The sequence below is a fragment of the Carassius gibelio genome, chromosome A5 (assembly GCF_023724105.1).
Source record: "Carassius gibelio isolate Cgi1373 ecotype wild population from Czech Republic chromosome A5, carGib1.2-hapl.c, whole genome shotgun sequence".
NCBI classification, from domain to species: Eukaryota; Metazoa; Chordata; class Actinopteri; order Cypriniformes; family Cyprinidae; genus Carassius; species Carassius gibelio.
The window spans coordinates 33,759,641-33,786,565 of NC_068375.1; the positions used below are offsets into that span (position 1 = coordinate 33,759,641).

The 26,925-nt window shown below is 35.7% G+C and overlaps 1 protein-coding gene across 2 annotated transcripts in view; it reads right to left on the bottom strand.

Moving 5' to 3' along the window:
- znrf3 (zinc and ring finger 3) overlaps window positions 1-14,333 on the bottom strand; it is a 76,523-nt gene extending 62,190 nt beyond the window's left edge. Inside the window, exon 1 of one of the 2 annotated variants that reach the window (XM_052596639.1) lies at window positions 13,818-14,333. In XM_052596639.1, the coding sequence (XP_052452599.1) occupies window positions 13,818-14,039 (222 nt within the window). In that variant the 5' untranslated portion in view covers window positions 14,040-14,333. The remainder of the gene's footprint in view (window positions 1-13,817) is intronic. The other variant, XM_052596648.1, reaches the window with a different exon arrangement.
- Window positions 14,334-26,925: the final 12,592 nt, after the last annotated feature.

Here is a 26,925-nt window from a genome sequence, read left to right on the forward strand (position 1 = left end):
TCTCTCTGTTCTCAGGACCTTAAGGGGAGGAAGTTGACTGTGGATTGAAGCTATTACTATCATACAGTCACTTTCATGGTTCAGCATCATGCCCCTCCCTTGATTTCCCTTGGAATCCTAAAAATTGAAATCAAATGTGCTAAGCATTTGAAAGCATTGCGGTACAACAACAAAAAGCAAGACACCACAGAACACAAAAAGCAAAGGCTCACATCCCAACCAAAAACAATCCACTCAAAAACAAACACTGTGCAAGAAGCAAGTCATTTTCCAATTCCAATGCATTTCTATTCCACTCCCACAGTTACCAGCCGCGATAGACAGGTGAGAACATGGTTAAAGGAAGAAGCACCATCTTACTTTCCCACATCCAGTCCTTAATGAGAACAGTGTCTAAAAGCACCAGACTGAAGCGCTAGCTCTTCTGCAGTAGGTGATAAGGAGAGTCATCCATCAAGGTATTTTAGGTCAGTCATGTGTAGATATGACACTGCAGTTCTGCCTGAGAGAATGTGGAGATGGCATCATTCTAATGTTGCCATGACAGCATGTCATCACCTGCACTGCCAGCGTTCACACAGACCATTTCATTTCACTTCTGTTTATATACGGGACTTTCAGCAGTAACGGTCATGAACTACACACAATCACACTTTTATAATGGTAGATGAGTGATAACAATAAACTAGTTTGATATCATACAGAGAACAGTTGGTGTGAGCGTAATCATCATTCTTCTTGAAAAATTTATGAGCGGTGCAACTTATGACAATCACAAACAGTTATATATTACAACTAATTCACTAAGTAATTTGTGACACAAAAGTTTAAGCCACATAAAATAAGTCTCAAGTCAAATAGTACTCATAACATTTGTTAATAATGTTATGCTATACTAATTTTACAAAATACTTTGTAATTTTATACTAATATATTACACCTATGATCAAAATTTTGGGGTCGTTAAGATTTTAATGCATTACAGTAAAAATTTAATATTGTGAAATATAATTTCAATTAAAAATAACTGCTTATGATTTATAATATATTATACATTTATTCTTGCTCTGGCAAAGCTGAATTTTCAACAACCATTACTCCAGTCTAGAGTGTCACATGACCATGCACAAAAATTTATAAAACATTAAAAAAAGCCCCCCCCCCCCCCCAAAAAAAAATCCGTTATTTTTAACCTGCTGTAAAGTTGTAATTAACAAAGTAAAAATCTAGGTATTAAAAAATAAAAATAATCTACGGTAAGTTTCCTAAAGGACAACACTATCAAAACTTTCAGCGGACTGTTATTGTTTGAATCTCCAATGTTGCACATATAATGATCCAGGCCTAAACTTTGACACAACCTGCAATCACAAGATAATGCATTTTACAAAAACAATATATCAGCCAATAAAAATGTAGAAAGCCAGGCAACAGTATATTGGACTTATGATTACCACCGATGCAAAAATCATTGCAATCCAAACATGCAGCAGTATTTCAGGTTAAATATTGCTAACTTTCAGTCTTTAAAAAAAGAAATTTGTAAAGCCAAAACACTCCAAGCACTTCAACTGCGATAAGCATTTTAAAAAACCAAGAGCTAGTTAGTCTCTACTGGAGAAAAGACCACGGAACTAACAGTAGGAACGAAACACTATATTCAAAACACAATTAGCAAGGCCTTTCCAAGAATTAGACTACAACTACAGTATGTAATAATTATTTAAAAAGACAATGATTTCCATGCTATGAGAAAACAAAATTGAGGCATTTGAGGTTCTAGCCAAGAGGAACATTGGTATTGTGTATTAGCCAAGAAAAGTCACTTTGGTTCCTGCCCCATAAGGTAGAGCATGTAGCAAATTGAGTTAATTTGTTTGCTTTGGCCCTGATGGCACTCCAGGCTCTCCTTTTCACCGACAAGGATGTACCAGAGCTAGTTTTCTGAAAGTGCTTGCTATTTCACTACATCCTACAGAATGAACCCTCCCAATTAACTTAACTGGATTCTCAACGCCCAACAACAAAGCTTCTTTATGATGAAACCGTCATTACACCAATCCTAGAGGTTCAAACACAAATCATGACCTAAAATGGAAACTGCAAACAGCATCTGTGGTTTGCCGGAAAACATTTACCAGGTTTAAAAGCAATTTGGACAAACAGGACCAAGAAAAGGATTGTACAAGAATGCAGAACAAGAATTACACAACGCTTTTGTCAAACCAATTACTTGACAAATATCTTCATATGGTTCTTCAAACAGCTTCACAGCAAAACTCTCACATCTCAACCCCATTCAAAGACATGGAATAATGACATTGCCGAGAAGGCAATTGTGAAAGATACATTGCAAAGCAGTTGAGAAAAGGAGAGAGAACAAACAGTGACGCAAAAGATCTAAAACATTGTGCATATACAATTATTACAATGAACACGCTCCCAACAGGAACTCTAACTTGGCCTTTGCGATAAAAGCTAAACGACGTCTGAAACTATGGCAAACCTCAAAGTCTTCTAAACGTAAAGCTGAGGTCCGTCATCTCAGCAGGGTTTAAAGATAGAGCCAAATGGATGTATGGCCAGTCTAAATATCTAAACCGCTAAATCTCTCATTTCAACCCACTACAGAGAGAGCAATCTCCTCTGCCATCACTGAAAAATGATGATAACCACTTGCCATTTTGAAGAATGTGATACTCACTAATCCTATACATGGGAACCTTCTAACATTACCAAGTACACAACTGTAAACACATACTAGCGAATGATGTGGGATGGACACAGCAGACCTGGATGTAAAAAAGCCTGTACTTTTCATTTTTCTACACAAAAACCACAGGGAGGAATGTATAAGAAAAGCACAGCAATAGTAGAAGCTTTGGAAAGATGGATGCTTACACAGCTATACTTTTGGGTTATGTTTCACTCAGAATACATTTTTGCATTCATCAGAAAGCATTTATGAGCATTTGCATGCATGCATCAGGCATTCACTTTGATCTGCATCATTGCATCCCTTCAGCATGCTCTTTCACAGTGCTGACATTACAGACACGGTCACCATCACTTCCCACAGTGCACTTCAGCCAACAGTGTTAACTCTAAGCAAGTGTTTAAAGGACAGATTATTCTTCTTGGCATGGCATTCAGTAACGTCTCGCTCTTTGATGCATGCTCTCTGTTTTTAAAAGAGGAGGGAAAGGAATTACAAACTTTCAACAAATCATGAAAATGGGCGCTCTTTTGTGTTCGCAAGAAGAAGAATAAATCACACATTGGTGTGATGGTTCATAAACAATTGATCAAATTGTCCCTGTGGAGGTACTATTTAAGCAGAGAGGGAATGTGGATCACATTATAGAGAATATTTATCAAAGCCTTCAATTAACCGTAAACAAAAGATACTTATATGACAGGTCTCATGGATATATTTAAACCATACCAATAGAAATATTATTAATATTAAAGCTGCAAGCAGCATTTACCGGGGTTCAAGCACATTAAGGCCTCTGAGGTGGTCTGAGCCAACCTGGATGCATGGATGACAGTTAAACACATCCAAAATGGAGAACAGGCTAACAGACAGACACACACACTGAAAGTAAATGATTAGACTAATATATGTATACTCTATAAGCATATGCTCACACACACACACACACACACACACAAAAAAAAAGACACACATATACATGCACAAACATTTTGTTGCAGATATAGGTATTTGAAATAAGTGATAGGTGATAATAAACTTATTGCAAGTCTTTTCTTTTTAAGAGTTTAGATGTCATTTTCAGGTTAAACTGTAATCATAATGTGGCAAAATTTTAAAAACTGATATATCTGTATGAACAAAATGGAAAACATTGACTCAATGAGATTTAAAATGTTATAACAGTTCATTTTTTAATGTTTTGGCATGAATTCATGAATCCTTTCAACAGTACTGTTCAACTTTACTGAATGAGCCCATTAGTGGTCTTCCGCTGCCATCTAGTGGTTATAAATTGCATTTACTCCAACAACACTGTTTTTAAACATAACTGTTATAGTGTTTTTTTTTTTTTGCCCAATCTCTCTTAAATTTTGCATGCTTGTTTAGAATGAAATTATGCATTATTTTACACAGTTTTGATAATTTGTGGGCTTTCTGATTGTATTAATAAGCCTTTGTGTGCACTATGAAAAGAACATATTATAAAATGACTGGTTTATAGTTGCCCAAATGCAATTGTTCAACATGTTTTTGATAATTATTGACCTTCAGAGTCTAGAGAATTGTACTTCAGTGGTTTTATTGATTTTCATCTTAAACTGTATCACAAGTATGCCAAAGTAACTTTTTTAAATAATCTTGAATATTTAATTAACAGCTTTATTGACAACATTGGTCCCAGAGGCAAAGTTGTTCAGAATGAGGAGATATATCATATGATATGAAGATTTGGTGTTTTTGAGTGAATATATGAGCATTTTCAAACAATTTGAGGCCATTTACCATAGAAATCTTGTGTTTTGAGACCTTTTCTACTGTTATAGCGCCACCTGTGGTCTGATCTCCATGAAACTTTGCATGCTTGTTAAGAGTAACCTGTTACATGATTTCACTGAGTTTCATAAAGTTTTGAGTTTTCGTTTAGGTTTTATAGGCTTTGGGGTATGTTTGGCCACACCCCTTTTTCTATATTACCGCTTTACAGCTAACCAAAGGACAAAATTCAACATTTTTTTAATAATTATTGATCTACAGAGTCCACAGAATATTACTGCAGTGGTTTGGTTCCGATCGGACAAAAAACCTAGGACTAGTTCGCAAAAGTAGGTTTTTAACATATTTGTGAATAACAATTGAACGATTTGATTGACAGCAATGGTTCTTGAGGCAAAGTTGTGCATTATGAGGAGATCTATCAAATGATATGCATATTGTGTTGATATGTGAAACACCACGTGATTACAGAGCCATAAAACTCGTTAGCGCCAACTAGTGGCCGATTTCTTTCAAAATTCTTACAGACCTTAAGGTTCATGAGTCGAACGTACCCAGCGAGTTTCGTTCCGATCAACATCTGTTAACCCTTTCAAATAGGTGCTTAAAATTGTTTGGCCAATGGCGGCCATGTTTTTTGAGATATGCAAATGTCCTCATAGGTACTTGTGCCCCTTCAGACCAAGACACTGCATACCAATTTTCAAGTCGATCGAGCCAACGGTTGTTTAGTTATAGCCATTTATGTGTTTTTTCTATCTTAAAGCGCCCCCAAGTGGCAGAGATGCGCATTTTTTTTTATTTGACCAAAGATTGAGCTCATACATATGTGTACCGAGTTTGGTGAAGATATCTCATTCCGTTCAAGAGTTATAGTCAAAATAGTATTTGGCTAACGTTAGCATAGACGCTTTTTGGCGTACTGTTTCGCATAAGAATTGAAATTTCAACTTTTTTTTAATAATTATTGATATTGAGTGTCCAGGGAATATTTATGAAGTGGTTTGGTTCTGATTGGTTGAAAATCCTAGGACTAGTTCGCAAAAGTAGGTTTCGGATATAGCTCGATTTTGCGAGAAAACGGTGCGTCGTAGACCCCAAAAAGGCGCCGTGCACTTTTGTTCGGGCTATCCCAAGGATTGCAACAATGCCATGTTTTTGAGTGTACGGCTAACGGTATACGATTTACGGCCAAAAATGTCCAAAATTTTTGCTTTTTGCGCTGTAGCGCCCCCGTTAGGCCGATTGGGCTGAGACTTTGATAAGTTCTCCCCAAATTGAGCTCTACGATCTGTCCAAATTTCAGCTCTCTAGGCCTTACGGTTTGGGCTGCACGTTCAGTTCTAGGGCAGAAGAATAATAATAATAATAATAATTAAAGCTGCAAGCAGCATTTACGGGGTTCAAGCACATTAAGGCCTCTGAGGTGGTCTGAGCCAACCTGGATGTACGGATGACAGTTAAACACATCCAAAACGGAGAATAGGCTGACAGACAGACACACGCACTGAAATTAAATGATTAAACTAGTTTTAAGAGTTTGGATGTCATTTTCAGGTTTCACTGTAATCATAATGTGGCAAAATTTTAAAAACTGGTAAGTCTGTATGAACAAAATGGAAAACTTTAACTCAGTGAGATTTAAAATGTTGTAACAGTGTTTTTTTTTTTGTTTTGTTTAGGCATGAATTCATAAATCTTCTCAAAAGTACTGTTTCAATTTGCTGAATGAGCCCATTAGTGGTCTTCCGCTGCCATCTAGTGGTTGCATTTACTCAAACAACACTGTTTTTAAACATAACTGTTATAGTGTAAAGTTTTTTGCCCAATCTCTCTTAAATTTTGCATGCTTGTTTAGAATGAAATTAGGCTTTATTTTACACAGTTTTGATAGTTTGTGGGCTTTCTGTTTGTATAAATAGGCCTTTGTGTACACTGTGAAAAGAACATATTATACAATCACTGGTTTATAGTTGTCCAAATGCAATTTTTCAACATGTTTTTGATTATTATTGACCTTCAGAGTCTAGAGAATTGTACTTCAGTGGTTTTATTGATTTTCAGCTTAAAGCCTTGGACTACTTTGCCAAAGTAACTTTTTTAAATAATCTTCAATATTTAATTAACAGCTTTATTGACAACATTGGTCCCAAAAGTTGTTCAGAATGAGGAGATCTATCATATGATTTGAAGATCTAGTGTTTATGTGAATATATGAGCATTTTCAGACAATTTGAGGCCATTTACCATATCAATCTTATGTTTTGAGACCTTTTCTACTGTCATAGCGCCACCTGTGGTCCGATCTCCATGAAAATTTGCATGCTTGTTAAGAGTCACCTGTTACATGTTTTCACCAAGTTTCATAAAGTTTTGAGTTTTCGTTTAGGTTTTATATGCTTTTGGGTATTTTGGTCACGCCCCTTTTCTAATTTAGCCAGTTAAAGCTAACCAAAGGACAAAATTCAACATTTTTTTGATAATTATTGATCTAGAGAGTCCAGAGAATATTACTGCAGTGGTTTGGTTTCGATCGGGTAAAAAATCTGGGACTAGTTCGCAAAAGTAAGTTTTTAACATATTTGTGAATAACAATTGAACGATTTGATTGACATCTTCGCTCCTTGAGGCAAAGTTGTTCACAAAGAGGAGATCTATCATATGATATGAAGATCTAGTGTTTGTGTGAATGTATGAACATGTCCTACAAATTGTGATCATTTTCTATTGAAAATGTGTGTTTTTGAGGCTTTTTCAACTGTTATAGCGCCACCTATGATCCGATCTCCATGAAACTTTGCATGCTTGTTAAGAGTCACCTGATACATGATTCCACGAAGTTTCATAAAGTTTTGAGTTTTCGTTTAGGTTTTATAGGCTTTGGGGTATGTTTGGCCACACCCCTTTTACTAAATTACCCCTTTACAGCTAACCAAAGGACAAAATTCAACATTTTTTTGATAATTATTGATCTAGAGAGTCCACAGAATATTACTGCAGTGGTTTGGTTCCGATCGGGCAAAAAACCTAGGACTAGTTCGCAAAAGTAGGTTTTTAACATATTTGTGAATAACAATTGAACGATTTGATTGACAGCAATGGTTCTTGAGGCAAAGTTGTGCATTACGAGGAGATCTATCAAATGATATGCATATTGTGTTGATATGTGAAACACCACGTGATTACAGAGCCATAAAACTCGTTAGCGGCAACTAGTGGCCGATTTCTTTCAAAATTCTTACAGACCTTAAGGTTCATGAGTCGAATGTACCCAGCGAGTTTCGTTCCGATCAACATCCGTTAACCCTTTCAAATAGGTGCTTAAATTTGTTTGGCCAATGGCGGCCATGTTTTTTGAGATATGCAAATGTCCTCATAGGTACTTGTGCCCCTTCAGACCAAGACACTGCATACCGATTTTCAAGTCGATCGAGCCAACGGTTGCTTAGTTATAGGAATTTATGTGTTTTTTCTATCTTATAGCGCCCCCAAGTGGCAGAGATGCGCAATTTTTTTGATTTGACCAAAGATTGAGCTCATACATATGTGTACCGAGTTTGGTGAAGATATCTCATTCCGTTCAAGAGTTATAGTTAAAATAGCATTTGGCTAACGTTAGCATAGACGCTTTTTGGTGTACTGTTTCGCGTATGAATTGAAATTTCAACTTTTTTTTGATAATTATTGATATTGAGTGTCCAGGGAATATTTCTGAAGTGGTTTGGTTCTGATTGGTTGAAAATCCTAGGACTAGTTCGCAAAAGTAGGTTTCGGATATAGCTCGATTTTGCGAGAAAACGGTGCGTCGTAGACCCCAAAAAGGAGCCGTGCACTTTTGTTCGGGCTAACCCAAGGATTGCTACGATTCCATGTTTTTGAGTTTACGGCTAACGGTTTACGATTCACGGCCAAAAATGTCAAAAATTTTTATTTTTTGCGCTGTAGCGCCCCCGTTTGGCCGATTGGGCTGAGACTTTGATAAGTTCTCCCCAAAATGAGCTCTAAGATCTGTCCAAATTTCAGCTCTCTAGGCCTTACGGTTTGGGCTGCACGTTCAGTTCTAGGGCGGAAGAATAATAATAATAATAATAATAAAAATCCTAACAATTACAATAGGGTTTCAGCACTGCGTGCTTGAACCCCTAATAATTAAAGCTGCAAGCAGCATTTACCGGGGTTCAAGCACATTAAGGCCTCTGAGGTGGTCTGAGCCAACTTGGATGCATGGATGACAGTTAAACACATCCAAAATGGAGAACAGGCTAACAGACAGACACACACACTGAAAGTAAATGATTAGACTAATATATGTATACTCTATAAGCATATGCACACACACACACACACACACACACACACACACACACAGAAAGACACACATATACATGCACAAACATTTTGTTGCAGATATAGGTATTTGAAATAAGTGATAGGTGACAATAAACTTATTGCAAGTCTTCTCTTTTTAAGAGTTTAGATGTCATTTTCAGGTTAAACTGTAATCACAATGTGGCAAAATAGTAAAAACTGATATATCTATAAGAACAAAATGGAAAACATTGACTCAATGAGATTTAAAATGTTATAACAGTTACATTTTTAATGTTTTGGCATGAATTCATGAATCCTTTCAACAGTACTGTTCAACTTTACTGAATGAGCCCATTAGTGGTCTTCCGCTGCCATCTAGTGGTTATAAATTGCATTTACTCAAACAACACTGTGTTTTAAAACATAACTGTTATAGTGTTGTAATTTTTTTTTGCCCAATCTCTCTTAAATTTTGCATGCTTGTTTAGAATGAAATCATGCATTATTTTACACAGTTTTGATAATTTGTGGGCTTTCTGTTTGTATAAATAGGCCTTTGTGTACACTATGCAAATAACATATTATAAAATTATTGGTTTATAGTTGCCCAAATGCAATTGTTCAACATGTTTTTGATAATTATTGACCTTCAGAGTCTAGAGAATTGTACTTCAGTGGTTTTATTGATTTTCATCTTAAACTGTATCACAAGTATGCCAAAGTAACTTTTTAAAATAATCTTGAATATTTAATTAACAGCTTTATTGACAACATTGGTCACAGAAGTTGTTCAGAATGAGGAGATCTATCATATGATATGAAGATCTAGTGTTTATGTGAACATATGAGCATTTTCAGACAATTTGAGGCCATTTCCCTTCTAAATCTTATGTTTTGAGACCTTTTCTACTGTTATAGCGCCACCTATGGTCCGATCTCCATGACAATTTGCATGGTTGTTAAGGGTCAGCTGTTACATGTTTTCACCAAGTTTCATAAAGTTTTGAGTTTTCGTTTAGGTTTTATATGCTTTTGGGTATTTTGGTCACGCCCCTTTTCTAATTTAGCCAGTTATAGCTAACCAAAGGACAAAATTCAAATATTTTTTGATAATTATTGATCTAGAGAGTCCAGAGAAAATTACTGCAGTGGTTTGGTTTCGATCGGGTAAAAAACCTGGGACTAGTTCGCAAAAGTAGCTTGTTGACATATTTGTGAATTGCAATTGAACGATTTGATTGACATCTTCGCTCCTTGAGGCAAAGTTGTTCACAAAGAGGAGATCTATCATATGATATGAAGATCTAGTGTTTGTGTGAATGTATGAACATGTCCAACAAATTGTGATCATTTTCTATTGAAAATGTGTGTTTTTGAGGCTTTTTCAACTGTTATAGCGCCACCTATGATCCGATCTCCATGACACTTTGCATGCTTGTTAAGAGTAACGTGTTAAATGTTTTCACCGAGTTTCATAAAGTTTTGAGTTTTCTTTTAGGTTTTATAGGCTTTGGGGTATGTTTGGCCACACCCCTTTTCTAAATTACCCATTTAAAGCTAACCAAACTACAAAATTCAACATTTTTTTGATAATTATTGATCTAGAGAGTCCACAGAATATTACTGCAGTGGTTTGGTTCTGATCGGGCATAAAACCTAGGACTAGTTCGCAAAAGTAGCTTTTTGACATATTTGTGAATTGCAATTGAACGATTTGATTGACAGCAATAGTTCTTGAGGCAAAGTTGTGCATTATGAGGAGATCTATCAAATGATATGCATATTGTGTTGATAAGTGAAACACCACGTGATTACAGAGCCAATAAACTCGTTAGCGCCAACTAGTGGCCGATTTCTTTCAAAATTCTTACAGACCTTAAGGTTCATGAGTCAAACGTACCCAGCGAGTTTCGTTCCGATCAACATCCGTTAACCCTTTCAAATAGGTGCTTAAAATTGTTTGGCCAATGGCGGCCATGTTTTTTGAGATATGCAAATGTCCTCATAAGTACTTGTGCCCCTTCAGACCAAGACACTGCATACCAATTTTCAAGTTGATTGAGCCAACGGTTGCCTAGTTATAGCCATTTATGTGTTTTTTAAATCTTATTGCGCCCCCAAGTGGCAGAGATGCGCAATTTTTTTTGTTTGACCAAAGATTGAGCTCATACATATGTGTACCAAGTTTGGTGAAGATATCTCATTCCGTTCAAGAGTTATAGTCAAAATAGCATTTGGCTAACGTTAGCATAGACGCTTCTTGGCGTACTGTTTCGCGTAAGAATCGAAATTTCAACTTTTTTTTGATAATTATTGATATTGAGTGTTCAGGGAATATTTCTGAAGTGGTTTGGTTCCGATTGGTTGAAAATCCTAGGACTAGTTTGCAAAAGTAGGTTTCGGACATAGCTCGATTTTGCGAGAAAACGGTGCGTCGTAGAGCAAAAAATGCAGCTGTGCACTTTTGTTCGGACTAACCCAAGGATTGCAACGATGCCTTGTTTTTGAGTCTAAGGCTAACGGTTTACGATCTGCGGCCAAAAATGTCCAAAATTTTTGTTTTTTGCGCTGTAGCGCCCCCGTTAGGCAAAAGTAGCTTGTTGACATATTTGTGAATTGCAATTGAACGATTTGATTGACATCTTCGCTCCTTGAGGCAAAGTTGTTCACAAAGAGGAGATCTATCATATGATATGAAGATCTAGTGTTTGTGTGAATGTATGAACATGTCCAACAAATTGTGATCATTTTCTATTGAAAATGTGTGTTTTTGAGGCTTTTTCAACTGTTATAGCGCCACCTATGATCCGATCTCCATGACACTTTGCATGCTTGTTAAGAGTAACGTGTTAAATGTTTTCACCGAGTTTCATAAAGTTTTGAGTTTTCTTTTAGGTTTTATAGGCTTTGGGGTATGTTTGGCCACACCCCTTTTCTAAATTACCCATTTAAAGCTAACCAAACTACAAAATTCAACATTTTTTTGATAATTATTGATCTAGAGAGTCCACAGAATATTACTGCAGTGGTTTGGTTCTGATCGGGCATAAAACCTAGGACTAGTTCGCAAAAGTAGCTTTTTGACATATTTGTGAATTGCAATTGAACGATTTGATTGACAGCAATAGTTCTTGAGGCAAAGTTGTGCATTATGAGGAGATCTATCAAATGATATGCATATTGTGTTGATAAGTGAAACACCACGTGATTACAGAGCCAATAAACTCGTTAGCGCCAACTAGTGGCCGATTTCTTTCAAAATTCTTACAGACCTTAAGGTTCATGAGTCAAACGTACCCAGCGAGTTTCGTTCCGATCAACATCCGTTAACCCTTTCAAATAGGTGCTTAAAATTGTTTGGCCAATGGCGGCCATGTTTTTTGAGATATGCAAATGTCCTCATAAGTACTTGTGCCCCTTCAGACCAAGACACTGCATACCAATTTTCAAGTTGATTGAGCCAACGGTTGCCTAGTTATAGCCATTTATGTGTTTTTTAAATCTTATTGCGCCCCCAAGTGGCAGAGATGCGCAATTTTTTTTGTTTGACCAAAGATTGAGCTCATACATATGTGTACCAAGTTTGGTGAAGATATCTCATTCCGTTCAAGAGTTATAGTCAAAATAGCATTTGGCTAACGTTAGCATAGACGCTTCTTGGCGTACTGTTTCGCGTAAGAATCGAAATTTCAACTTTTTTTTGATAATTATTGATATTGAGTGTTCAGGGAATATTTCTGAAGTGGTTTGGTTCCGATTGGTTGAAAATCCTAGGACTAGTTTGCAAAAGTAGGTTTCGGACATAGCTCGATTTTGCGAGAAAACGGTGCGTCGTAGAGCAAAAAATGCAGCTGTGCACTTTTGTTCGGACTAACCCAAGGATTGCAACGATGCCTTGTTTTTGAGTCTAAGGCTAACGGTTTACGATCTGCGGCCAAAAATGTCCAAAATTTTTGTTTTTTGCGCTGTAGCGCCCCCGTTAGGCCGATTGGGCTGAGACTTTGATAAGTTCTCCCCAAAATGAGCTCTACGATCTGTCCAAATTTCAGCTCTCTAGGCCTTACGGTTTGGGCTGCACGTTCAGTTCTAGGGCAGAACAATAATAATAATAATAAAAATCCTAACAGATACAATAGGGTTTCAGCACTGCGTGCTTGAACCCCTAAAAATTCTAACAAATACAATAGGGTTTCAGCACTGCGTGCTTGAACCCCTAATTATTATTTAAGAGCAACCTCAGTTCATCTTGAAGGACTTTTCGAGGCATGCACTGATTTCCACAGGATTCTCAAACCTCATTAAGGTTTCCTTGATATGTTTAGCACCACTAGAATAATTATATTTCCTATGGAAATTAAAGTTACAGGAGAGTCCTGGATAATTCTGACCTCTCCAGTAATGTGATTGCTTTTTTTAAATACATTTTAAAAGGCGCACAAGCATGTTTTAAAAATGATCATAAGCGGAAGAAAAAAAAATGTTCGTTACTTTTTAAACTTTTATTAATTCCCATGAATTTTTCCAGGCCTAGAAATCCAGCATTTGTAATTCTTTGACCTTTCCAGATTTTCATTGATGGGAGAATCCCGTTACTACTAGGCAACGCTGACACATGGCATTATAATGCTGCAAAAGATCTAGGAAATGCAGTTATTAAAATTGATAACCTCTGACATATGTCATCTGCGCTACAAAGTTTACGCTGCGTTTGTTTCTGCGCGTCTCTAGTCTGTTTCTGCAGAAACAGCACCATTCACACAAGTTATGCATCAAAGTAACTTTTCTGCATGTACGTTTGCATGTTTTGCGAGACAAGAGGCCATTTTGCGACCGCATAGTTCGCTGGGCATGTACCATCATCCTCACGTAGTGAAGTGCAAACCCACACCCCTTGAATAGAAAGAGTAAAACAAAGTTGCGGAGAGCCAACACACCGCACAGAAATGAAGTTGTTAGACACGCGGTTAGAGCGTAAAATCCCCATGCAAGTGCACAGACAGAGACGGAAACATACTTGCACGATATCGCCTTCTGCGCTGATAGTGGCTCCGGCTCTGGAGAAGCGCCCTTGCAGACCTGTCGTGTAAGTGGTATAATCACCATTTGGGCTTGACTCAAAAAGCACAACTTCCACAAAGGCAGTATCCTTGGCTAGGACGCTTCCAAAGACCCAAAACAACACCAAGACCACCGAATAAGCACCACGACCGAACCCAGTCCTCGGTAAAATCATCATCTTGCCGGTTGGATCAGCGCCGATCGGAACATAATTTCCAAGGGTCTTCAAGAAAGTGTTGATTCAGAATCAAATTTGAGAGGCGAGAGCGTCCTCCCACAAATACAAACAACAACAGAAATGGACAAAACAAACCGCGATGGATGGTACGATGTGAGAATAGCGATCTTTAAAAATAAAAGTTTGTCCTTGAAAAGAATGTCGTGGCTTATTTCACCATTGCTGCCCGGACTATCGCATTGCTCGCGTATGCCTCGCTGGCTGCTGTTGCTCGCGCTCTCTGTACAAAGCGGATCTCCTTTGATCTGGGAACACGTGATTCCTTAATTTTTTTTTCCACAAAGGGTTAACCCCACCCACCGATCTTCCTGACCCTCTCCATTCTGGTGGTTAGGATTTTGATTCATCTAAATGAATCGATACTTTTGAATCACTTCGTTTAAACGATTCACTTAGTGACTCTTTCTGTAGGATATCATTCTGCCCATACTGTGTAGACTTTATAAAAACAGGTTCTGCCGAAGCAATTATGCCTTCTTCTTCTTCTTCTTCTTCTTTTTAAATCAGGTTATCTTTTTTATTATTATGCTTTATTTAAATTTGTGTTTCTACAAATCTAGAGGGGACTCCAAGGATATTTAAAGATAAGCCTTTAAGATTAGCAGAAATTTATTTTTCTCCACTTGTCAACTGCCGGGTATAACTTTTTTGTCAAGATATTGAAAAACAAAATAGACTAAATTATGTGTTTCAGTAAAGTCCTTACCCCATTATAAGCTACGTGTGTATGGTCATTTTTACATAGGCTATAATTCTTCTTGTGAACGTGGAACTTCAGCCAACTATAACCTGAGTTGCATCAAAGTGAAACCGAAGGAGTCGTTCATTTAAAAGACTCGTTCAAAGCAACCGATTCGTGAAGGTCCGTTCCATTTCTCTTCCCTGCAACTCTCCGCAATGAATCGTTAAGGAGGATCGACACTTTTTGGATAATTCCAACGCAGAACTGTGCATGTGTATTAATTATTTTGAAGTTAATTTTAGAGATTTTCATTTCATTTATATTATAGTCACAAAAGCGTTTTATTACTTTTGATGGAGGATTGGTAAAACATTCCCAGGTGTCATTGCAGACTAAGATAAACTTTATGTGGACTACCTTAAGGACAACAATTTATCTTCTCAAAATTGTTTAGCTTTCACTAAAGTGAATTTTACTCGGTTTTTATAGGCTTTTGGTTCACTTTCCACACTTTATATTTTGTTTGTCAAGTATTCACACCTGTTTTTCCGAAAGAGTGTATTTCAGTAGGCTATATTTGATTATGTAGGCTAGGCCTAATATTTGTTTTAAATCACGTTTAAAGTCTTCGTAATACAACAGAAAGGTTAATCTGTCAAATAGGTATTTAATAATATATGAACATAAAATATGAAATTACTAAGAACTAAGATCTCGGGGAAACACATAAGACAACAATGTCAGTCTCAACAATAAATGAAGTTTAGGGTCTCTTTTTTCTGTGCAGGACTTTTTGATTAGCAAAATTACCTCTTACATTAAAACAAGTTAAAGGATGTGATTCACGAGGAATGAGACCAACTTAAAGACCCTTTTCATTCAGTTTTATAGTGCCTCAGTACTTCAAAAATAAAATAACCTTTGAAGTATTCAAAGATTTGACCTGGGACTGAGAGCAAAAGTGCACTCGTTTGTAATCACTTTAGACTGGATCCATAAGGAAGCACAAGTTTACATTAAAAGTCTGTTTATTTTCCAGAGCATGCCTTGGTTAAGTGCACATTTGTTGGCAAGATGACCATTTAACAAGGAAAAAAGTAAATAAATTAAATGCTGGAATTTGCTTTTGCAAATAATGTAGATGTAGATTCATGGATAAGGCTCTTTATGCTTTTAAATAACCTGGGCAAACTTGAGATGTCATATCTTTAATATGGCCTGGGGAGTATAGTAAAAAGTTGCATTTTATTCAGGCATAAAATAAAGGACCAAAGACATTATATCAGTGTGCAGCGGGGTTTTATTAGAGTTAACTAAAACTAAAAGTCATGTCAAGTCACCTTTATTTGTATAGCATTTTATACAGTACTGGTTGTGATAAAGCAGCATTACAGTGTCAAACAGGAAAATAGTTTGTCAATAATGAAAGACAGGCTTAACACTAAAGCAATAAAACATTTTTGTGTTACTTGAGATAAAATAAATGGTAAGGTTTCATTTTTTTTTTTTTTTTTTTACGTAAGTTAACATGAACTTTCAATGAAAAATACTTCAAAAGCAATTATTAATCTTAGTTCATGTTAATTTAAACATTTACTAATGCAAAAATCAAAAGTTGTGTCTATTAATATTATTTAATGGAACGTGAACAACAACAACAACAACAACAAAAAAAAACAGTTGTCTTTTTAGTAACTATGTTAACTAATGGGATCATACTAGTCTTACCAAATAAACTTTGTTTAGTCTACCAAACTTATAAATTATGTATATTTATTCTACATTTGATCATAATTTTTGTGTTGTGATGTCAACGTTTGACTTTATTGAATAGTTCTGTGTTTGCTCGACCAGTGTAAACACATTATTCAGACAATCAAAGACTATAAATTCACATTTGCATGCAATAATCTCCCAAGATATTCAAAAAGCGAGTGGCTTAAGAGTCTTTGAAGACACTCGCTTTATGAAAACCAACTGCACAGCTCCTCGAGGTCAGGAATGTATCAGGAAGAAACAACGGATCCCAAAATGGCCAACATATGTTCTGATTCAACACAGGAAAACCCGAAAGAGCTTGCAGAATGCTAAAAAGACTGGTTTGCCTACAGCACGACAATTATTTACAGATCAGCTCTCAGCTGATGATGTCATCGAAGCTGTACGCAAATGATCTCAAGGATGAGGAGGAGAATGGCTCTCCATCTGTTTCCAGAGAAGACCCTCAGCTGTAATCTATAAAACTACCACAGGATGAGGGAAAAAATGGTCTCCTTTTCACTCTCGGTTCTTCCAAGCTTCATAGATTGCATGCATAGTCACTTGATAACCAAAATAAACATTGCATCATTTTAGTCAAATGTAACACGTGTCTATGGCACAATAATTTAATAAATCAGTTGTTGTTATTGCAGATAGAATTTAACTGAACAGAAGATTTAGAGATTGTAGAGTAGGTGGCGGGTTGTTTGTGGTGAGAAACAACAGACACAGGCACAAAGTTAAGTTTGAACTTGGAATGTAATTGTTCTTTTTGATATAAAGTGGAAATAATAAACAAAATAAAAGATAGAAAATTACAATGCAATACAAACAGTATATCAATAAAGATCAACTATGAAAACTTCCCTTGCATTCTTGCTGAATAAAATTATACATGCATCACAGGAGAATTCTTATTTTATTTTTATTATTAGCTGTGGAAATGACAGCATATGTGATATGAGTCATTTTTTTGATATACATGCATTAATTCCAGTTTTTTTATTATGGATTTTCATTGTCAAACTATCTACATCAAATGAATTTGAAAGGTAGCAAGCATTAAAAAAAAAAAAAAAGATTCAGACAGGACAAACGCTTCCATGACAAAGATATGTTAAAGTTTTAATAAAATCCAACAGCTGACACATATTAGTACCTAAGCTAAGCTTCAGCCCTCGAATGTTAGAGGTTACGAATTTCTAAAAACATTTGACCTAGAAGGAAACTGAAATGCTGTTCATAAACAATTACAAATGGAGAAATGTTGTAATAGTTTATGATTCATGGTGTAGATGCACCATATGAACCAGAAACAATTACAGCATTTCTCCATTCGTAATTGTTTTGTTTCGTGTGTGCAAGAAAAAGAAAGAGAAAAGATGAAAGTGCAAACAGCCTTCAGTTAAATCAGTTCAACTCTGCCCTCTGGTGGTGTGTTTGCAAAACAAAATGTATCTGAAAACTAATGCCATCTGTGAGTGAGGTTTTGCTATACACTCTCTCTTGTGTATGTGTGTGTGTGTGTGTGTGTGTGTGTGCGTGTTGTGAGGCATATACTTTAAAACAATACATTTGCCTTAGAAACTGTTAATCAGCTCAAATGGATTTTAGACTTAAAATCAACCTTTTTATTTGTATTGTCCTAATATGATTGAAATGCCTTTAAACAAGGCTAATTAGATTTGGTCTATTATGAATTAAAGTAAGCATAGGCCTACTTGTGTGTTGCGAAACATACAATATCGTCCGGCTGGAACATCCTCTCAGAGTCGATGGGAGAAAACATTTCCATCTGTGGGTGTCCAGGGGCCTCTTAATTGCTTTATGTAATAATACACTCCAGTGTTGTGAGTTACAGATGCAAAAGTAGGGCCTCCTCATCATCTCTTTTCTTCATTAGAGGATAACGTCAGCAGGGCCCCATCAAAGAAACGATTCACCGTGGGGACATCTGATTTACGAGCATGGTTCCCAGAGCATTGTGAAGATCGCACACATGCTAAATGGCTTCTCTGGTATTTATAGTAACCTAACTGGCATTGTGCTGGAGAGAAGGATGAGAACATGTTGGAAGGGAGATTGTGTGTGTGTGTGTGTGTGTGTGTGTGCTGAGAATCACTTTGCTTTGATCTCTGGCTCCTCCTCTCAGATAAAACTCTCACAGGACAAGAGCTTTGAACAGAAGTCACATAGTTCTTCAGTAATACGGCACCACACAATTATGTTTAAATATGTTATAATGAATGTATAAACACTGTGTTTATTATTATTGGACTTTGTCCAAGTTACATGAATAACAGTAATCCAGGGGGTAAAACCCTCTGCTATTTTACTATCCTTAAGATACTATTATAGTTCTAGTAATTTTTTTTTTTTTTTTTTTTTTTTTTTTCATTTTAGTTACAGGTTTAGTAATTGTGGTGGGGTTTTATCAGTTTTTTTATTGGTTTTAGTACATCCAGTTATTATCATTAAGCCTTTGCTTCAAACTGAAATGACTAACAAGAGAGGGAAGCTACAAATATTGTATTATTATAAAGGGGCCAACAACATTATGAATTACATAAAGCTTAAATAATATCATCAGAAAGTTGATAATTTGTAACTAATGTTCATGAGTTAAGCGAACAAATCTTGAAATCTGTTATTTCATCGTTTACAGAGTAAAGAGGGCGAGAGAGAGAGAGAGAGAGATCAGTGAAAAGAAACAGGCTGCTCTGTGTTTTTAGAGACAACATAGATTAAACCACATTAGCAGCATGTCAGGAAATGACTTCAGACCATATGGCTGACATGATTGTGGTTCCTGCTTCTTTTAATTTATTCTTCCACATCTCTCACCTACACACAAACTGCCACCTTCATCTTCTCTATTCCTTTTTAACATAGCAAATGGAAACTAAGCTTGTTACCACATGATATCTTGGCAAGTGCGTCCATGAATTGCTCATATTTTAATTTGAACCTCATTGTTTTAACAACCCTGACCAGTCTCTCCAGAGAATAACACACTATAAAATGCCACACTCTTCTCTTTGAAGCCTCTCCAGATGCTTTGTCATCATTAGAACCTTTTTTGGACCCTTGTTGTAGGCTACAAAATAAAATATTTATGTTCAAAGGCTGTTTATGTCTGTCTTTTTTTATTTCACATTGTATTTGGACACTAACTAATACTACTAATGTATGTCTAGCACTGAGATTATATTTGATTAAATAAATAAATGAATAAAATCAAATAAATAATTAGTATTTGCTGATATATATATGATATATGTATATATTTATTTATTTATATATATATACATATATATATATTTTTTTTTTGATGACTGTATTATTATTTTTTTTTCACCAAAAATAGGAAGGTAGGTATTTATATAAAAAAAAATCTCACAAATAGACATGAAATATGCGCTTCTTCTATTCTCCACCAGATGGCATTAGTGTGTTGCCTTTCTCGTCTACGTCATCCATTTAGAAAACCAAATCTCACCCAATCTTTGATACTAATGTTTAGAAACTTTACTACTCTCACTGTTTCTCCATATTCATTATGATGAACCATTATCAACCGTTATGCTTCATATTTCTTTTTTATCTCATTGTTTGATTGTGTGGACTGACCAATGAAAAGTGTAAGGTAATGAGGTCACGTGTCGCACAGTACACTGTAAAAAATAATTCAGTGGCTTAGTAAATTTCACAAAAATAAAGAGCTATATTAACTTAATAAAATCTTTTGAAATCATTTAAGTGATATTTTGAGTGGGTCAGATTAAAAAGAATAATTAAAAATCCAACAAATAATTTCTCTAAAATTTACATATATTATTTAAGTTTATGTAATGAAAATAAATAAGTATTTAACTAACTAATTATATTTTTAATATACCTTCAATATTTCTGGTGAATTCTAATAGAAATATTTGATAATTATTTACTTGTACTGATCTGTTTTAGAAACTAAAATTATTAAGTATTTCCAACCAATTTTCCTAAATAAAGTTCCAACTTAATAAATGACAGTTTAAATAAATTGAGTAAATTTCGCGGCTAAAGTGATCACGTGTGCAGCTCCGCAGGAAAAAAAAAAATCTGCTTTCCTCAGCAGCGACGTCGACTAGCCATACTCCTCACAACTCCTGGTAAGTAACGTTAGTCAGCTAATCCTACTTACGTTTGTAACACTTTATTAAAAAGTTAATAATTATTAAGCATTTTCTAACAATTGTCTTTGTATTTTACGTCATATTCAACAAGTTTCGTAGCTTAATCGAAGTCACCTGAAGGACGGCTTTCCTCAGCAACGGCAAGACCCGCACTCCTCTCATATTGTGGTACGTTATGTAATTTAGCCAGCTAATACTAATTATGTTTGTGATGTTTAATTCAGAAGTTAATTATTAAGGATTTCCTAACAATTGTGTTTGTATTTTGCGTTATCTTAAGAAGTTTAACAAGTTTCGCGGCTCAAACAAGAGGCACCTGTCACTGAAGGACTGCTTTTCTCAGCAACGACGTGAACAGCATTACTCGAATTTCCTGTAAGTAACGTAGTCCTTTTATAACTATGTATATTTGCAATGTTTTCAAAAGTTGATTAAACATTGACCGTGTGTACGTGTACATAACAGTGTAGTTTTCGAAGTTAGTTAGTGGGGCAGCCATATGTATGTTAGTTTTTTTTTTTTTTTTTTTTTTTTGGAGTGGGTTAACGTTCGTACTATTTGGATCACCGTTTATTTCAACCGCCATTTGAAAGTCTAACGATAAGTGTACCGTGGTCCAGCAACTATAACTATACATGCCCAATGGAAAACGATTTTGTACAGGTTCCCCTTTGGGGTCAGTGGCTTGTCAAAAGGGAACACATCATTTATGAACTTTCAAATGACAACATTCTTTCTTGTAAAAAGCTGTCACGTTGTTGTAAAACATCATAATTACTACACGAACTCAAGTATGAGCTCTTAAATCACCACTACAAATACGCCATGCAAAAGTATTTAAAATGGCGTGGACATAACATAGACTGGTGCATTTTAATCAGCTCCCACTATAGGGAGTCGGACAGTTTAAGGCCTGCTCCATTGTAAAATCATTCTAGTGCACTGAAACCTAGATCACATACAATATCGGTCAAAAGTTTGAAAACCGTAAGCTTTTTAATGTAACAAATCCAGACCTGGTGGGTATTGAAGGACAGCGGAGGCTGGGGGAGGGGTACGTTGTTTTAATTGAGTAAACTTCCTAAATTTCTTAAGAGTGTGTTTAAATATATTCATTTTGATTTGAAATTATTTGTAATATTTTTGTTCCCTGAAACAGATCAGTTTAATTTTCCATCCTTAAATAAATTGATAGAAATTTCACAAATATATTATGTGTATTATAAATAAACAATTTGTTAGTCTAATACTAAATTGTTTTAGTGGAAAAAATAAAATATAACTGTACATTTTAGATAAAATAAACTGTTGTATTTTTAGTCCGTTAATATGTTTACATTTATGCATTTGGCAGACACTTTTATCCAAAGTAACTTACATTGCATTTCAAGGTACACATTTACAATTTAATCAATTTTTGCTAGCGCCGACGCTCTACTGTTTGAGCTACAGGAAAGCCATCTTTTGTATAATCAAGTAAACTATATTCAGAGATTTTATTAAGTTAATAAAGTTAAATATTACTGTAATATTTACTAAGCCACAGAATTATTTAGAGGGTTAAGGGTTGAGTGTGAGGGTTAATGCAATGCATATTTTTTTCAAGTAGTGCAATTAAACAAGCTTTTTTGTTTCAAAACCATTAGTCATTTTACTTAAATATTAAACATGTTTATAAAGAAATTGGTTGAAATAATGCGGACCTCAATAAAAGCCTATAGCATTGATTTACAGCATAGAAGCTCGCAGTTGGTCTCTTTTCGTTTTTCTTTCTAGGTTTATTGTTAAAAAATAAATGTCCCTATGTAGAAAATTAACCTGTCCTCTTGTTAAGAAGAATGCTGTTAATTTTTGCAACTCCTCCCCCTAGTAAACTTTATTTGAGATTTTACCTATCATATGGTCCAACAGAATGTTTGCTTCTTCAGGTGCTACTTGTTTTGTGTATTTGTAACTTTCTTGTAACATTCAGTTTTGAATGTTAGCTCTAACCAGTTATCTTTAAAATTTGCCTGTAGGGTTCAGCTGATCTACCCGTCTTCGTACAAGCAGAGTTGGCAGAGGAGGTCATAAAAATCTACATCCTTCGAAACAGTAATGGGGCAGTCAGCGATGTAATCTTGGGAATCTCAGCAGAGCCTGCTGCCATCTTTCAGGAGTCACATTGGATTTGAGATATCCCAAGACCCACAAATACAGGTCCTTCTCCAAAAATTAGCATATTGTGATAAAGTTCATTATTTTCCATAATGTAATGATAAAAATTAAACTTTCATATATTTTAGATTCATTGCACACCAACTGAAATATTTCAGGTCTTTTATTGTTTTAATACTGATGATTTTGGCATACAGCTCATGAAAACCATAAATTCCTATCTCAAAAAATTAGCTTATTTCATCTGACCAATAAAAGAAAAGTGTTTTTAATACAAAAAAGTCAACCTTCAAATAATTATGTTCAGTTATGCACTCAATACTTGGTCGGAAATGCTTTTGCAGAAATGACTGCTTCAATGTGGCGTGGCATGGAGGCAATCAGCCTGTGGCACTGCTGAGGTGTTATGGAGGCCCAGGATGCTTCGATAGCAGCTTTAAGCTCATCCAGAGTGTTGGGTCTTGCGTCTCTCAACTTTCTCTTCACAATATCCCACAGATTCTCTATGGGGTTCAGGTCAGGAGAGTTGGCAGGCCAATTGAGCACAGTAATACCATGGTCAGTAAACCATTTACCAGTGGTTTTGGCACTGTGAGCAGGTGCCAGGTCGTGCTGAAAAACGAAATCTTCATCTCCATAAAGCTTTTCAGCAGATGGAAGCATGAAGTGCTCCAAAATCTCCTGATAACTAGCTGCATTGACCCTGCCCTTGATAAAACACAGTGGACCAACACCATCACTTACTGTGGGTACTTGATACTGGACTTCAGGCATTTTGGCATTTCCTTCTCCCCAGTCTTCCTCCAGACTCTGGCACCTTGATTTCCAAATGACATGCAAAATTAGCTTTCATCCAAAAAAAGTACTTTGGACCACTGAGCAACAGTCCAGTGCTGCTTCTCTGTAGCCCATTTCCTGCACACGCCTGTGCACGGTGGCTCCGGATGTTTCTACTCCAGACTCAGTCCACTGCTTCCGCAGGTTCCCCAAGGTCTGGAATCGGTCCATCTCCACAATCTTCCTCGGGGTCCGGTCACCTCTTCTCGTTGTGAAGTGTTTTTTGCCACACTTTTTCCTTCCCACAGACTTCCCACTGAGGTGCCTTGATACAGCCTATTCGTTCAGAAATTTCTTTCTGTGTCTTACCCTCTCGCTTGAGGGTGTCAATGATGGCCTTCTGGACAGCAGTCAGGTCGGCAGTCTTACCCATGATTGTGGTTTTGAGTAATGAACCAGGCTGGGAGTTTTTAAAAGCCTCAGGAATCTTTTGCAGGTGTTTAGAATTAATTAGTTGATTCAGATGATTAGGTTAATAGCTCGTTAAGAGAACCTTTTCATGATATGCTAATTTTTTGAGATAGGAATTTTGGGTTTTCATGAGCTGTTTGCCAAAATCATCAGTATTAAAACAATAAAATACCTGACATATTTGGTTGGTGTGTTAGTTGGTGTGCAATGAATCTAGAATATATGAAAGTTAAATTTTTATCATTACATTACGGAAAATAATGAACTTCATCACAATATGCTAGTATTTTGAGAAGGACCCTGTACTCACTTGAGTTGTTCCAAAAACTGTTTCTTGAGCTGGATCCTCCAAAACTCTGTTAATGTTCAGAGGTTAAAAAATAATCTTCTTGCATAGTAGTGGTTCATGGTCATCCCACAGAATGGGTATTCCTGATGGAAGTGTTTCTGTTATCTGATTAATTCTGTTGAAGACATAGTTCACCCCAAAAGATGATGTTGTCATAATTTACTCTCCCTCAATTTGTCCCAAACCTGTACGAGTTTCTTTCTTCTGTTGAACACAAAAGATATTTTAAGTGAAGTGACGTGACATTCAGCCAAGTATCAAAGAGTGTTGGTTAACGCAGTTAAAGGTTGCCATTGACTTTGCATAGTATACTTTTTTTTTTTTTTTTCCTATCATGGAAGTCAGTGGCAACTTTCAACTATCTGTTAACCAACATTCATTAAAATATATTTTGTGTTCAACGGAAGAAAGAAATTCGTACAGATTTGGGACAACCCGGGGGGGCGAGTACATTATGACAACATCATCTTTTTGGGTGAACTATCCCTTTAATATTGATGTAAGTGTTGCTTTTATATTTTTTTATGGTTTAATGTTGAGTGTGACTGCAAATGGCTGGTATGCACCAGGAACAAAGATGTCATTTCTCTTACGGCTATCGTATTTTACATGTAATCTACTTGAATACTAAGATGGATGAAATGTTTCATAAGGTTTAATCATTTCCCTTATGGCTACTTTACAGTTTTTAATTTTTGCAATCTACTGGAATATTAAAATGGATACAATGTTTCAAAGGTTGATTTTAGACTTTGTCTTATGTTTAATTGACAAATAAATTTTCAATAAAAAATGTGTTTCTTTCTTTATTTGGTTTAAGGGTAAATGGTGTAAAAAAAAAGTGAATGCAGCATTTTGATAATTTATAGTCCAATATTAAGTTAAATTCACTTTTACATGTAGTAAACGTAGCACATTATTTTTGGTAAAATTTCATCCAATATTTCAATTATATCTACTCAATATTTTTTTTTTTTTTTACATAGAATTACAGTTGTGGTGTTTTATAATTTTGATTATATCTAATTAATTTTATTTCTCATATAAAGTAATTCAGTTACTCAGATTTACTTAATTTTTTTACTTACAATTACTCAATTTAAACAGTATATTTCATTGATTTCACAGCTTTAAAATTTACTCAATTTTTTTGAGTGTAAAAATGTTTCACCAAAAAAATTGAGTAAATAATAGTTAAACTTTTTACAGTGTATGCAGTAAGCAGCACACAGGTATTCCATTTCAAAGATAGCTTTAGGAAACGAGCAACAACAATTACTAGGGAGTTTAGGCCTAAATTTTATATAATTATCATGTCGATAATTGATGGAAACAGACAAAAAAAAACATCTTAAACCATTGATCTTACAGGCGGAGCTAAACTGGCACATAAGTCATAATTTATGAGATAAAAAGTTAATTATGACATAAAAGGTCCTAGTTAGAACAACATTTTCAACATTTAGGTCATAATATTATATTATGTAAAGTAAATTTATAATTGTATTTTATTTTTTTGTCTCTGAAGGAACTTGAAATTGTGACATAAAAAGACATGACAAAAAAAAAATAATGTCAACATTATAGTTGTATCTTTTTACGTCATTATTTTATCTTTTAACCCCATAATAATGATTTGTTTTCTTATATGGGGTAAATGGGCTTGCATACAGAAAATACATGTACACAAAGTATGAGTTTTTTTTTTTCTTTTTTTCTGAACTATTCCTTTAAGAAGTTTCCAGGCTAATAATCTTATCACGTGTTGAGCTCAGGACTGTGTAATTGCACAGTATTTGAACTGTTTCTGCCATTCAAAAGATATGCTAAAAATAGTAAAAATATAGAGTTGTATAACAGCATGCAGTTATGAATCGTGCCATGGTGATACAGTTACCTCTGAATATGTGATCTGTTATTTTCCACCAGGAGGTGCTTCAGAGAAAAACAAAACCCTTAACCTGTTGACTGTGAAGCTTCAGTGAATCAGATTGAACAAACACTTCAATGTCTGCAAAGGCAACACCAGTTAATGAACAGAAGAGCACAAACACGAGGCAGTTTAGTGCATGACACAAACCAAGCTAAACTCACAAATGACCCTCAAAAGAAATGCATATTCAAAGTACAGACGTAGAACATAACCATGGTGACACTGTGCGTAGCCAACTCAGTATTTCCATTCATCTTGGATGATTCATTACAGCCGGAAGCGGATTAGTTTCCAAATGTATGTACATTATTTTGGAGATGTGGACATACTTCACTGCACATTCACATCCCCCTTTCAGCAAAAGACTCTTGCGAGGCCTGTGGGTGAAAGTGAGACTTGTTGTTTGGGGTTGTGTAGTTGTTGTTGTTGTTTTTACAGGCAGACGGAGTGGAGGGGAGAGCAAAGGAGGGGGCGCAATGGCTTAACAACAAAGACCCCGCACTGTCAGCTATTCCACAAAC